The sequence below is a fragment of the Typopeltis vanoorti genome, chromosome 13 (assembly GCF_054136105.1).
Source record: "Typopeltis vanoorti isolate ZY-2024b chromosome 13, IOZ_Tvanoo_1.0, whole genome shotgun sequence".
Classification (NCBI taxonomy): domain Eukaryota; kingdom Metazoa; phylum Arthropoda; class Arachnida; order Uropygi; family Thelyphonidae; genus Typopeltis; species Typopeltis vanoorti.
In genome coordinates, this window is record NC_143561.1 from 15,079,428 (window position 1) to 15,093,084 (window position 13,657).

Here is a 13,657-nt window from a genome sequence, read left to right on the forward strand (position 1 = left end):
CAAGAATCGGCACTGTTAATATCCGGGAAACTCCAGGTATTTTCGAAAATTTACGCCAATCGATGTGTTGTCAGTGCCAGGTATGCATCACTGACAATAGTAGTAACTTTGAGCCCCTGATGTGAAACCATATTATGTATCCAACTACTATTGAACTGTTCAGTTACCTAATAAAGTTTTTTTTACACTACTTACTACCTTGTGTTATTTCTGTATTTTTGTGTCCCTGTTAGTACCTTCCAGTGGAGTTTCTGGTCATGCTTTCTTATGTGAATATGGTTGATTTTGATGTTCTCTACCTCCACTCACAGTTTGTACATGGAATTTTGAACCATCCTGTATAGGTATCTAGTCAGAAGACTCATCATGGGTGATCCATTATTCACATATTAGCCATCATTCACAGAATACCTATCATAATTCCCTTTAAACCCATTCACCACCCCTGCAAGCAAAAAATCTAATCAGCACAATTACATTCAAGTCTTCTTTTATATCAGCTTAACTACATGCAACTTTGGTAATATATTAAGCATATCCAATTGCATTAATAAATGCAAACACATTGCTTATTAATACATTTTTCATTCAGTATATATAAAACCGTACAAAACTAACAAGTAAAATGATTATGCGAGTTTTTTTTTCTTTTTTTTAAATAACACCTGATGTTAGCTCTACATAATTTTTTTAGCTACTGAAAAATTATTATTCATATTATTTAAATTAATCCAGAGGAGATTATAAGAAGAGTAGAAAGTGAGAGGGGGAAGAACCAAAGGTCATCCCTGGAAGTTATGTAAGTGTGGTGAAGAGGAGTAGATTTTTTTTTTTTTTTTTACATGGAGAATTGTCGGTGAATGGAACACAATACCAGAATGTGTTGTTAATGCAAGAAGTGTTTTTAAGATTCTGTATGATAATTATATTGTCAGTTGAATGAACCTCCCACGATGAGTCTGCCGACTCCATGGATTCTAGTAGCAAGGCTTATACGTTGGTCAGACATAACTGGCGATTAGTTTACGGAATTAACAACGCACAAAGTATATTAATTAAAGGTAACTTTAATGAATAACTTCTATATTTTATGTTTATATTTAATTCTTTATATATTTAATTCTTCTATATTTAATGAAGAACTTCTATATCTTCAGCAACTCTAAAAAACGTTCCTAAACTCAACAAATTTGGGTGCATGAAACTACCCCAAATTTGGGAGACTTACATTATGAGAACTTCAGCCCAACTGCCAAGACTACCAAATTAGCCCGCCAGAGGGCACCATTAGGACTTTAGGAACAATATTAGTTTCTTGCTTTCTTCCTCATTTGCTTTGTGTTAGTGCCTGCGTGCACATACCATATCTTTATGTTCCTGAAGATGGCAATGTGACGTTGCCGAAATATAGAAGTTATTCATTAAAGTTACCTTTAATTAATATACTTTATATGCGTTGTTAATTCCGTAAACTAATCACCAGTTACGACTCCATGGAGGATGATAATAATAATATTCTGATAAGTTAATGACCATTCAAAGTAAACAAGAAAAAAAAAAGTCTAGACATTTTTTTTAAATTTAAATTGCCTCCAATTTATCTACAAATAATTAAAGTTATTTAAAAATAATAATACTTACAAGTTTCGTGATGTTCAAAAAGCCCCATGGGATAGTAAATGGGGCGAATATCGAAATCAAGTAGAACTCGAGTGGCATAAAAATAATCAAAATGGCAAGTGGTACCAATACCAACACAGTATCTTGGAAGCATGGTGTGAAATCTGGTGTGGTAGTGTTCCAAGTAATATCAAAATCCTGCAAAAAAACATAATTACATGGAATGCACAGATTAAAAAAAAAATTTAATAAGTGACAAAAATTATTATAAACAGATGTATTATAAAAATATTTAGTTAAGAATTTAAGATACAGATTTCACTTAACAGTGCATGTTATAATACATTTTAAATATAGGAAGAATGCTCAATTTATAACCATTAGCATTCAAGGAAATGACAAACTCCTTTGTGTTGATCACAAATGAAGGATAAAAAAAAGTTTACATTTTTGTATAAGAAACAAATCAAAATTAACAGCTTGTATGAAAAAAGACAAAGCCACAGAATCACAAGCTATAGTTTAGGGATGATGAGCAAAAACTGATGAGAGGATTTTCATTTATTTAGTTATTAAGGTAGGGAAATCATGAAATTTTGCCATCTCACCTTAGATTGGCATCATATACTCCTTATAGCCATCTTAATGGAGTGTAGGGAAAATAAATGCAGCAAGGGTAGAAAACAGACTATAAATATTGAAAGAGACTGGAATAAAACTCCAGTAAACCAACACTCAAATTCTTTTCAGTGTTGGTTCAGGTCAAAGATCCACAAGTTAATTATAGATAATGTAAATAAAGAATGGGAGAAATTTCAAAATGCAATGGCAGGAACAGCAAAAGAGGTATGTGGAAAAACAAGTAAAAACGAAAAAAAAAAAAAAAAAAAAAGGAAAAGAAACAAGCTGGTGGAATGAGAAAAGAAACAGTTAAGTCAAAAAAAATTAAATAATATGATATTATAAATAATAATAATAAATAAATACTAAACTGAATACTAGATCAAATGATGATAGAATTGTTTATAATGAAAGAAAGTACCATGCAAAAAATAAAGAGGAAAAGATAAAAATCTGGTTGAATTTACAAGTCAAAGGAAATTATTACTGGGTGCAAGAAAACTTAAGATTAATGAAGAATAGTACAATTTCTTAATAACTGGGATGACCTCGTGACTATCAGAAGAGAGATAGATCAGGATGATATGGCAACATTATTTTTTGGATCAATTAAAGAAAGAGAAGCCAAGTGAAATAAACTGGAATGAATATGAGTGAGATAATAAAAACTTTGTGCACACTTTATGGTCTATGCACAAAATTTAACAATGCCTGAAAAGAAGCATCAAAACGTATCTACCTATATTTGTTTCCATTTTGTAGAATCAAAAATTGAAGACTACTACAGGATGCCTTTGGATGAGAACATCCAAAAATGGAAGGTGCAATTTTAAAAAGAAATAGAATTCTTGGATGTACTGAATTTATGAAGAAGAACAGAGCTCAGATAACAAGTTCTCAACTGCAAAAATGTTAACATATCAAAGTCATGCAGAAAGCTTGCAGAGAAGGTGGTAAAGAACGTTGTGCTAAAACCTTTCAATATATTGATTAAGGTGGGGGTAGGCCAATCCACTGCAATTTCCTGCAAGTTGTGTATAGTTTATTTTGATAGGATAACGATTTATAAAATAGTTCCTTTTATTCTATCAAAGTATTATAGAAGCAAGTTGAATGATGCAATGAATTGGCCTGGCTCTTCCACCTTAGCCAAACTGCTATAGAAAAGATTATAGAATAGCATGTATTTGCCATCTTCTCTTTCTCAAGCCTTCTGCATGGTTCTCTTATGTTGAGATTTTTCAGTGAGGAACTCTTATTTATCTGAGCTCCATTTTTCTTCAAATTCAATCTATCCAAGGAATAAAATTTGTTCAAATAGAAGACAATAAGAGCCTTCATTCTTGGTTTTCATAAAAAAGCTCTAATGTTAGTTTTCAGTTTAAAGAAAGAAAACAAGTACAGAAAGATATACACTGATGCTTAATATTTTCTTAGCTATCTCCATGGGGAAGCTCACATGAACTATCATTCACACAATATGTATCATATTTCTCTAACTCATGAATTGAAGCACTTAGAGTCTAGCAAACCCATCCTCGCATCCTTCCTATTCACACATTTTTACAATTTCCAAGGACAAACCCTCCCCCCTCCTCTTGTTCTCTTACTGTCTGCCATGTGCTGAAAAGTAGGAATATTCCATAGACTTGCCACAATCTTAGTAACTCAGCTCTAGATATTTACATATCCTCCACAAATTTCTCTTTTATAACTCCTGCTTAATGACCGAGCATCCATCTAACTCCTACCTAGATTCTCTTTCTGAATCTAGGTATGCACTCTAATACCACTTTCTTCAACTGTCACTCTCTCAACAATCTTCCATGCATGGCTAACATCTTCCCCCTCCAGATTATTATGCCATAGTACTGCTGATGATTCCTCAAGCTTGACAGAATTACCTGTTTTGTAATTCCACATATACCCCTTCAACTCAATCCCAGCTCAAGACTGCATGATTAGTTTACCCATTTGAAGGCAATATTGCAACCTTGGTTCTGCCAAGTCCTGAAAATCACCAGATCCAGTTGTCTCAAGTAATTATCTCTTAACAGCTGTATAAATTCCATTTCCTCCTTCCAATTTATGTCCCCATAGTGGAAGTTCCCATAATAACTACTTTCCCTGTACTCATTGTGATTTGCTGATGTGCACCATTCGCATTCTCCCTTTCACCCTCTGGCAAATAGTAAGAATTAATTATATAATTCATCCTGTGCCTATCTCACATCATCCTCAACTTCCTAACTTCTTTTTTGGCTGCAATTCTACTGTTATCCATCCTTCCCTCTATGCTCTGAAAATACTATAACTATTGCATTTTATTCCTATGACTATATCATCCTCTGTCAACCAAGTTTCACTAATGTCTATAACCTTGGCCAAATTGAACTAATATCAAACTGATATATTAGTATACATAAACTGCACTATCCCACCTTCCAAAGCAAATATTCCTCACACCTTATATTTCTGAAACTGGAATTATATTCAGCATCATTTAATCATTCTTCCACTCACTTGTCTCAAGGATGCCTGCATATGCACTCACCTGGGTGCCTTCTAAACCACTGGTTTTCCTGATTATACACTTATGAACTCACTAAACAACTGTGAAAACGGCTAACTCCAAAATCAATTCAAATGTAAACCAGCCATTTGTGGATGAAAGGACTTTATATAAGTCCTTTCATCCACATTGACTCATTTGCAATCATGTACCTTCTTCTCAACTCACCTCTATTGTATTATAGCAGTAATATCATAATCTTTGGGCTCTCTCTCATTTGCTTGTGCGAGCAACTGTTTTTTTTTTCATATTACATTTGTCATGAGTCAGGCCATTTGCAGCAGCCAATATAATTATCTTTCACTTTCCCCTCTTTCCTAACAGCATCACTAACATCCTTAAATTATTCCTCCAGGAGAACAATATTTTTTCACCCTCCTCAAATACATCTCCTATCATGGAGGATCCACAGAAACCTTTCATTATGCTTCATCTTTCATACTCTCTCCTCCATCTCTCTCATTTCACTTCTCTCTATACTACCTTGCTAGGCCTTTCTCCAACTGCTCTATCTTACATTTTGTCCTGTTCAGGAATAAGTACTGTCATTATATCTCATCATTCTCCCGATCTACCTTTTCTTTACTCATCTCTATTCCTCACTGATTTCAAACATTAATCAACAATCTTGCCAATAATCTCACTTGCATTTTCCTGCCTTTTTATTCAAAACTTCACCATCGTACTTCTTATTCTCTTCTTGCCTCTGCACTATCTCAAAACATCCCTCCACACACAAACACATTTTCCTTCTTTCCACAAATTTCTCACTCTTCAAAGTGAATCACCCTCTCTCTCTCTCTCTCTCTCTCACACACACACACACACACACACACACACACACACACACACACACACACAGAGAAGCAAACACTCTTCTGCATACTGAATTTGCCTGCCATTGTTTTGACATGCATCAGTACCATAAACAATATATATAAATACGGGTAACAGGTTTTTCCTATAGCTACATAAGCAATACTTAAATAAAAACACACAAGCAAACACTAATAAAAACAGTAACCCACTAAAAATTAATCCAATATCACCAATTATTTTTAAATATGATTTATTTTCAGTTCCAAATATCAATACTCTCATGATAATTGTGGGTGTAGCGTGGAATGAGGAGTTAGCTGGAAAAGAGATCGATGCAGCTTGGGGGATTTTCAAAAACTGTTTAGTAGATGCAATGTCTAAATGTATTCCAAGGGTGAGAAGGTTAAATAATGTGGGTGTGAGGTGGATGAATAAAGAGATTAAGCATGCGATACAGAGAAAAAGGGCATTGTGGAGGCAGCATAAGAGAAGTGGAAATAACCAATTCCATGAGGTCTACAAAGACCAAGCAAGAAGGGTGACTTGGTTGGTGAGGGTAGCTAAAGAGAGATATGAACAGCAGTTGGCTAATGAAGCCAAATATAATCCTAAGGAATTCTTTTGATATGAAGCCAGCAAAAGAAAGAATAATTATGGAAAGATGACACTGATTGGAGAAAATGGTATAAAGACAACTAATGCAGAATGTGTGGTGGAGATACTTAATGAGCAGTTCATAAAGATCTTTCAATCTTGTGAATGTGACTTCATGAAGGGATTGAGAGCAGTTGATGGGGAGGAGAGAATGACTGTAGGTGAGCAAGAGGTGTATGGGGAGTTGAGTAAACTAGATGTTAATAAGGCTGTGGGACTTGATAATATATCACCACGTATTCTGAAAGAATGTGCCAGAGAGTTGACACCTGCTTTGACATATTTTTTTAATATGAGTCTTGCACTCGGTCAAGTTCCTAATGAGTGGAAGGAGGACAAGACAGTGCCACTTCATAAAGGAGGTGATCAAACTATAGGCCTATCTGTGTGTCAGGTGTTGTGGTTAAGTTGTTGAATAAAGCTTGTGAGAACTAGGATCCAGAGTTGGGTTGATAACAATATCTTTAATGGACAGCATGGATTTGCTAAAGGGAGGTCATGTTTTAGTAATCTACTTACTTATTACAATAAAGTGACTGCTTCCTTGGACAGTGGAAAAGGATACACAGTAATATACTTGGATTTCACAAAGGCTTTTGATAGAGTACCTCATGATAGGTTGACAGTCAAACCAGAGCAGATGGGCTTGGATATTAGATTGGTGCATTGGATTGGAGACTGGCTATCTGATAGGTATCAACAAGTTGTGAATGGGAGAGTGATATCCAGGAAAAGGCAAGTCACTAGTGGAGTGCCTCATGGGTCTGTTTTAGGTCGATTCTGTTTAACTTGTATATTAATGATATAGGTGAAGATTTGGATGGAGATATTCAGTTGTTTGCAGATGATGCAAAGTTGGGACGAACCATGAAGTTGAATATGTTGTAGCCTTACAGGAAGATTTGAATAGATTGAGTGATTGGGCACGGAAATGGGGATGTGAATTCAATGTTGCAAAATGTAAGGTTTTAAAATTTGGAAAACAAAGATGGGATGCAGAATTTACGCTTGGTGAGAATATATTGTTGGAAGTAGAGGAAATAAGAGATCTAGGGATGATCTGGATAAGGATCTAAAATTTAAGGGAAACATCGCCAAAATTGTGAAGACAACACAAAGGCTTCTGGGAATGATTCGGAGGACACTGACGTGTAGAAATAGGGAGATTCTTGTTTCGTTGTATAAGGCTTTGATTAGGCCACACATGGACTATTGTGCCCAGATTTGGTCACGAGTTTTCAGAAGGATGAAGAGATGTTGGAAAGGGTCCAAAGGAGACTGACTAAGGTAGTTTCTGACCTCTGGAATGTTGAGTATGAGGAAAGATTGAGAAGATGTAATTTGCAGAGTCTGGTGGACAGGAGGAAGAGGGGAGATATGATAGAGACCAACTTGTAGGTCTCTATCATATCTCTATCATAAGGGGTGTTATAGGATCAATGGTGAAGTTCTACAGAGAATAGTGGGAGATCAGGGGAGAACCAGAGGTCATCTCTGGAAACTGTATAAAGAGGGTGTGAATAGGGGATGAGTAGGGGAGTGAGAGGCAGTTTTTTTTGTGCAGAGTTGTGAATGCCTTGCCTGAGAATGTGGTGTCTTCAAAGAGTTTGAATGTGTTTAAAACACTGTATGATGAGCTGTGTGTGTGATAAAAGGACCTCCCAGATGAGTCTTTGACTCCATGAGGTCTTGGGGTGGTAATAATAATAATGCTGATGACAAGAAATTTCTTGATGAGAATTAATCAAAAGGATGTTTAAAGAAAACAGTATCAGAATATGCTCAGGAACAAGAGGAAAAATCCTATGATAGCCTACTGGTTGCAAACATCATTAAATAACAACTGCAAAACAAGACAATACAGTAAGACCACACCAACACTCAGGGTGTGTTCTTTGAATTTAGAGCACGAAGCAAAACAGCGCTATATGAGAGGATTTTAACCTTAAATAAGGAAAGGTGCAAAAACAAATATGAATAAAAGAGTATCGAACTTTTATTCGATAACATTTTATAATGATTTGTAGTTTGACATTTTAGATGAAAGGCTGATCTCAGTTGTCTTCTGAGAGCTTTGGCATCTTGAAGATTTAGTCTTGAACAGTTGATTTTAGTTTTTTTTTTTTCTGTGAAACTTTCAGTGGCAAGATACTGCTACCATAACACTACCTTTGGAGCCCTACTCACAATCTGGGTCATTTTCTAAGAACTGGTCCAAAATGTATCAGAGGAGAGGATTGGAATATGTGGATGCTTAAAGGGCATTTGAGGACAGAAGGGAATTGTATGCGAGCGATCACTTGCATATGAATGAGGAAGGACGAAGGCATCTGGAGAGATTGCTGTTTTCTGAATGAGTAAGTGTTTTAATGCATGAAAACCAGAATTCCCAGGATGGATAGTAACAGGAGTGGCCTCTTGTGGGTGCTTGGGAAAGGGGGGGGGGACAACATCAGGTAACACTGAGAACAGTTGGGTCGAGAGGGGACAATGATGGGTATAGAAGCAGTGACATTTTTATGCTCTATACTAATGCTAAGAGTATCCGAAATAAAGGAAACGAATTGGTTGTGCTGATAGTATCTGCCTGGTCAAAGGGATTTCTGAGACACGGCTGACAGAGGATGATATAATAACAGGAATTGAAGTGGTAGGATACAGCATTTTTCGGAAGGATAGGAAAGGAAAACATGGTGGTGGAGTACTGCTTATGATAAGTGATGACTTATGTCCTCTAGGAGTGGAGGCTTTGGAAGGCTAATTCGGAACACTAATGGATTTGAAAGCATATGGTGTGAAGTAGAAGTGGCCATGACAGGATATTTAGTGGGGTGTTGCTACAAACCAGGGAGCACAGAGGGTAGGGAGCAGGAGATGTTTATGCAGTTGAGCTTGGCAAGTGCAAGAAGAATGATTGTTATGCGAGATTTTAACTACAGCAGTATAAGCTGCGAAGAGGAAAATACATGTAGTAATAAGCGGATGGAATTTCTAGAATTCTTGAGGGCCAAATGTCTTAGACAACATGTAATAGAGGGAACAAGAGGTTCAAGAGTCTTGGATTTGGTCATAGTGTCAGAAGAGCTAATAATAATAACATCTCCCCCAGTTGGAGAGAGTGACCATGTGGTTTTGACTTGGAAGATGAAGAGACATGCAAGTGTATCAAAGAAAAGGGATTGTATGTGGAATTATAAGGCAGGTGATTATAATAAATAGTCTTAGGTATCAACTAAGGGAAGTTCCATGGAGGGCAGAATTGGAAGGCCAGGATATTATTAGAAAATTGTGAAGGAATAGTTGTTAGCAGCGATAACAAGCTGTATTCCATGAGTGAAGAAGCGGACACAACGTGGTGTAAAGTGGATGACAAACAATATGAAACAAGAACTGCAGTTGAAAAAGAGATTATGGAAGAGATATAAGGAGAGGGGGTGGAGGGCAGATACATGAAGAACGTAAGACGCAGGCCAGGAGAGTGACCAGTATGGTGAGGGAAGCAAAACTGGAATATGAGACGAGATTGGCCCTAAGATCCAAAGAAAATCCCCAAGAATTTTTTAGCTATGTGCCAGTAGGAAGAGACATGATTGAAAGAATGACATTGCGGGATAAAAATGGGAATAGGATGACTGATGCAGAGGACATAGTGGAGTTGTTCAATGAACACTTTATTGGAATATTTCATCCTGGAGAAGGTTTTAATACTAGAGGGATAGGGCAGGTTCAGAGGTGCAAGAGGAGAGTGTGTTCCAACTATTGAGTACTCTGGATGGTATTTCCCCACAGGTTTTGAGAGAATGTGCTAAAGAACTGACAGCTCCATTGACCTGGCTCTTCAATGAAAGTCTGGCTATGGGAAGGAAGGTAAGATAGTGCCATTGCAGAAGTGTCAAATTATAAGCCAGTATGTGTGTCATCAGTAGTTGTTAAGGTCTTGGAGAAATTAGTGAGAGACTATATACAGTATTGGGAAGATGAGGGTAATGTTATCTGTGAGAATCAACATGGATTTGTTAAGGGGCACTCTTGCTTTAGTAATATGATTGCCTTCTATAATAAAATGACAAGAGCAGTTGATGAGGGAAAGGCATATACTTCCTTTTTTTGGATTTTGCAAAAGGCATTTGACAGGGTACCACATGATAAGCTGATATTTAAGTTGCAGCACATGGGTTTAAATGTCAGAGTAGTCAAATCGATTCAGGAATGGCTGTCTGATAAGTTCAATATTATTGCTTGAAGCTGGAGAATTCAGAGAATTACCATTTTTACTAAATGTCTGCAAAAGAGCACTAATAAAACAGCACTGAATGGGAATGAAGTAATGTGAACAGGGTCTTACCGTATTGTGGAAGGAATATGTTATGAGAGGAAATTAGGAATTAACAGAATGGCTGCATTCATAGAATTCATTTGCCCTTTTAAAAATTATGTATAAAAGTTATTAAAAATTATAGAAAAAAGGTGAAAAATGATTGGCTGAAGATGATTATCCTGATGGAAGGGTTTTTGTAAGGCTAGTAGAACAAAAAAAAAAAAAAAAGGGAGGGCAGGAAAAGTGCTGCTGATGATAGCAAGGAAATTAGACTTGTATGGAGTCTAGACTCATTGTGCAAATCCCACACACACACAATCAGGAAATGCATTCCATTTATCAACCATCCTCCACGTTTTTCACTCTTTGCTTTTACACAGCTTCCAGGGATGGCCTCTTCTACCCTTCTATGAAGAATTTCCACTTTTTTTAATATCAATCTCATACATGAGAGGCCAAGGGACCCAAGCACATCAGTGCCATGTGTGGGGTGCAGATGAGGACTGGGAAGTTTATATCTGGTAACTTAGTATTAATTTGGTAACAATCCCCTCACCAACTTATGTTACAATCATATCCCTGCTCCTATTCACAAAAGCACTGCAAACTACATTCTCTCAATCTTCTTCACATTCCAGATTCCAAAGACTTGACACTGACTCAGTGAATCTTCTAAGACTAAGATATCCTCATCCCCTTGAAAATTAGATAACACACAAACTTTGCTTCTATATGTTAAGTCCTGCTCATCAGTGTCATCATGCATTGTAATGGCTTCAATTTTAGAAATGCGACCACTAATTTCAAGTCTGTCCGCATCCACTTCTACAACTATCTTCTCCACCTCTGTATGGAACCAACTAATTCACCTCCAGTTTGAGAACTTCTAATAAAGGCTCTTTGTAACTTAAATAGGATTTGAACCCACTTCTTTTCCAAAGGGAATAGTCAATACAAACAATGTTATAGGGGCACTCCTGAAATTGGACACTCATCAAAACTGCACTCATGAATACATGAGTTATAATAGACCAAATATTCTCATTAAGAATTCTAAGAAAAATCAGTAATCAATATGAATATACATCAATTTCATCAACAAAAAATCAAGATTCTATAACATTTCATAATACATGATTAAAACGTTCATAGAAAATAAAGTGAAAAATCAAATTTTAAAACTGCACCTCAGAACAGTTCAAGATTAACTTTGGATTAAGACAAGGAACCATTCTTACCACTGAAAAGTTTTTCTGGTCATAATGCATTGTTACGTAGTGGTTACATGAAAGAAGTGGCCAAAGATAATTTGGAAGATGATAGTGAAGAAAGAAATAGCACACTTATAGTCTTTCACAAGACAAAATATGAACAACTTGAGAAATTACTAGTGTGGTAGAACAGGAGGAAGAATGGGAAAAAAACGAAAGTATGAAATAGCACGAAACAGGGAGTAAGGAGAAGGGATTGTATCGAGATTCTATGACAAAAATTATTACAGAACGACAACAGCATGTCCTACGATTCTATTCTATTTACACTGCAGCTTGCATAGTCTCTAATATATTTTTTCTATACGTTATGTTACAAGTTCGAGTACAAACATCTAGATGAGTAAGGTTCCTGAATACGTTGAATTTTTTTAATTTTTTAATCAAAAAATCAAAAAATTTATATTTTCGTGAACGATGATTAAATACTTGTAAGTAAAAATTAAATAAATAAAAATAAATAATTTATAAAAGATAAATTTAGATATACACACATTATACATAAATTGTATTAAAGTAAATCAATTTCAAGTGAACAAAAATATATTTCTAAAAACTCGTGTACTATCCCGAAACGTCAAGTTTCGACATGTTTTGCACAACGTGTGGGAAGTTGCCGGTATTTGCAGACAGCTGAGTGCGCTATCCTAGTGTTTTTTTTTTTTTTTTTTTCAATAAAACTAAGACACAATCCATCCAACTTACCCACAACGGTGAATTGCAGAAGGCAAAATCCGCTGGCATATTAAAAATTAAAAACGCTGGTTAGCTTAATTAAAACAGACAAGTCGGCTAGCTCTAAAACCATGCTCAAATATACCAGTCTAAACCCATTGCTTTCCTTATATATGTACTATAGTAGCTAGCAGCTGGTGTACACGTGACAGGATTGCACCACAAGTTGTAGCGAAGAAACGACGCCTCTCGTATTCATAACATTAGCTAATAGAAGAAATCTAGTGGCATGTCGCAATTTCACACTTAAATCATTTAGGGCAAAATCATGAAATAATGATTCGTGAGATACGCTGAATTTTTAATACACCTTTCTTATGAATACTAGCAAAAATCTTTGATTACCCTTCTGCTTTTCATTAGATTTTCAACTTAGCCCCATTAGATATTAACATGGATGCTAGTGTTTTTATAAGTATTTTTATCCCTTTGAATCTCATAAGAAAGTATCGCTGAAAAAAATAAGCAGAATAAAGAGTCATATGTATTGATTTTAGCCTCCAGCAGCGGCCTTAAGAATTTTACTCAGCTGTTCTACACTTACCTTTACAATACGGAAGTGAAGTCACAAAGAAGATTGCAAACGAAAATCGCTGTAGCAACCACCGATCGTTTCATGTCTCATAATAAACTACCATATCCCGCTATGTCACTGCACTCAGTACCCCCCACGGCTTCATTCACGTAGGAGCCCTGCATATTCGAAGTTTAACAGTATCATGAGGAACGATCTTTTCAGCCTGTAACCACAGTATTTATTATTATTATTATTATTATTATTATTATTATTATTATTACATACAGGCACCGCCATGCATGTAATAATATAGATAATAAAGAATGAATGCTAACCAGTACATACGTAACTTACTAGATGCATTTTATATATTTCCAAAAAGATTCACTAATTTTGTTTTGTTTTTTATTACGCTATAAAATTCAGTTTCAATTAAAAATATATTATTTTTTAAAATGCAAGATGACATTCAAAAATCCTCTATCATCAAAACGTAGCATCATTTTGCAAATGCCCCACAAAAAAAGCAT

General features: G+C 35.7%; 1 protein-coding gene across 3 annotated transcripts in view; it reads right to left on the bottom strand.

Moving 5' to 3' along the window:
• The window catches only part of LOC150099945 (ATP-binding cassette sub-family C member 1-like), a 317,694-nt gene extending 304,439 nt beyond the window's left edge, over positions 1–13,255 (bottom strand). For 2 of the 3 annotated variants that reach the window (XM_090403115.1, XM_090403114.1), the window contains exons 1-2: positions 12,581–12,689; positions 1,642–1,818 (exon numbers count right to left, since the gene is read on the bottom strand). In XM_090403115.1, coding sequence (XP_090259241.1) covers positions 1,642–1,818; positions 12,581–12,619 — 216 coding nt within the window. In that variant the 5' untranslated portion in view covers positions 12,620–12,689. Of the gene's footprint in view, positions 1–1,641; positions 1,819–12,580; positions 12,690–13,154 lie in introns of those variants that run through there. The other variant, XM_090403116.1, reaches the window with a different exon arrangement.
• Between the last annotated feature and the right edge of the window lie 402 nt (positions 13,256–13,657).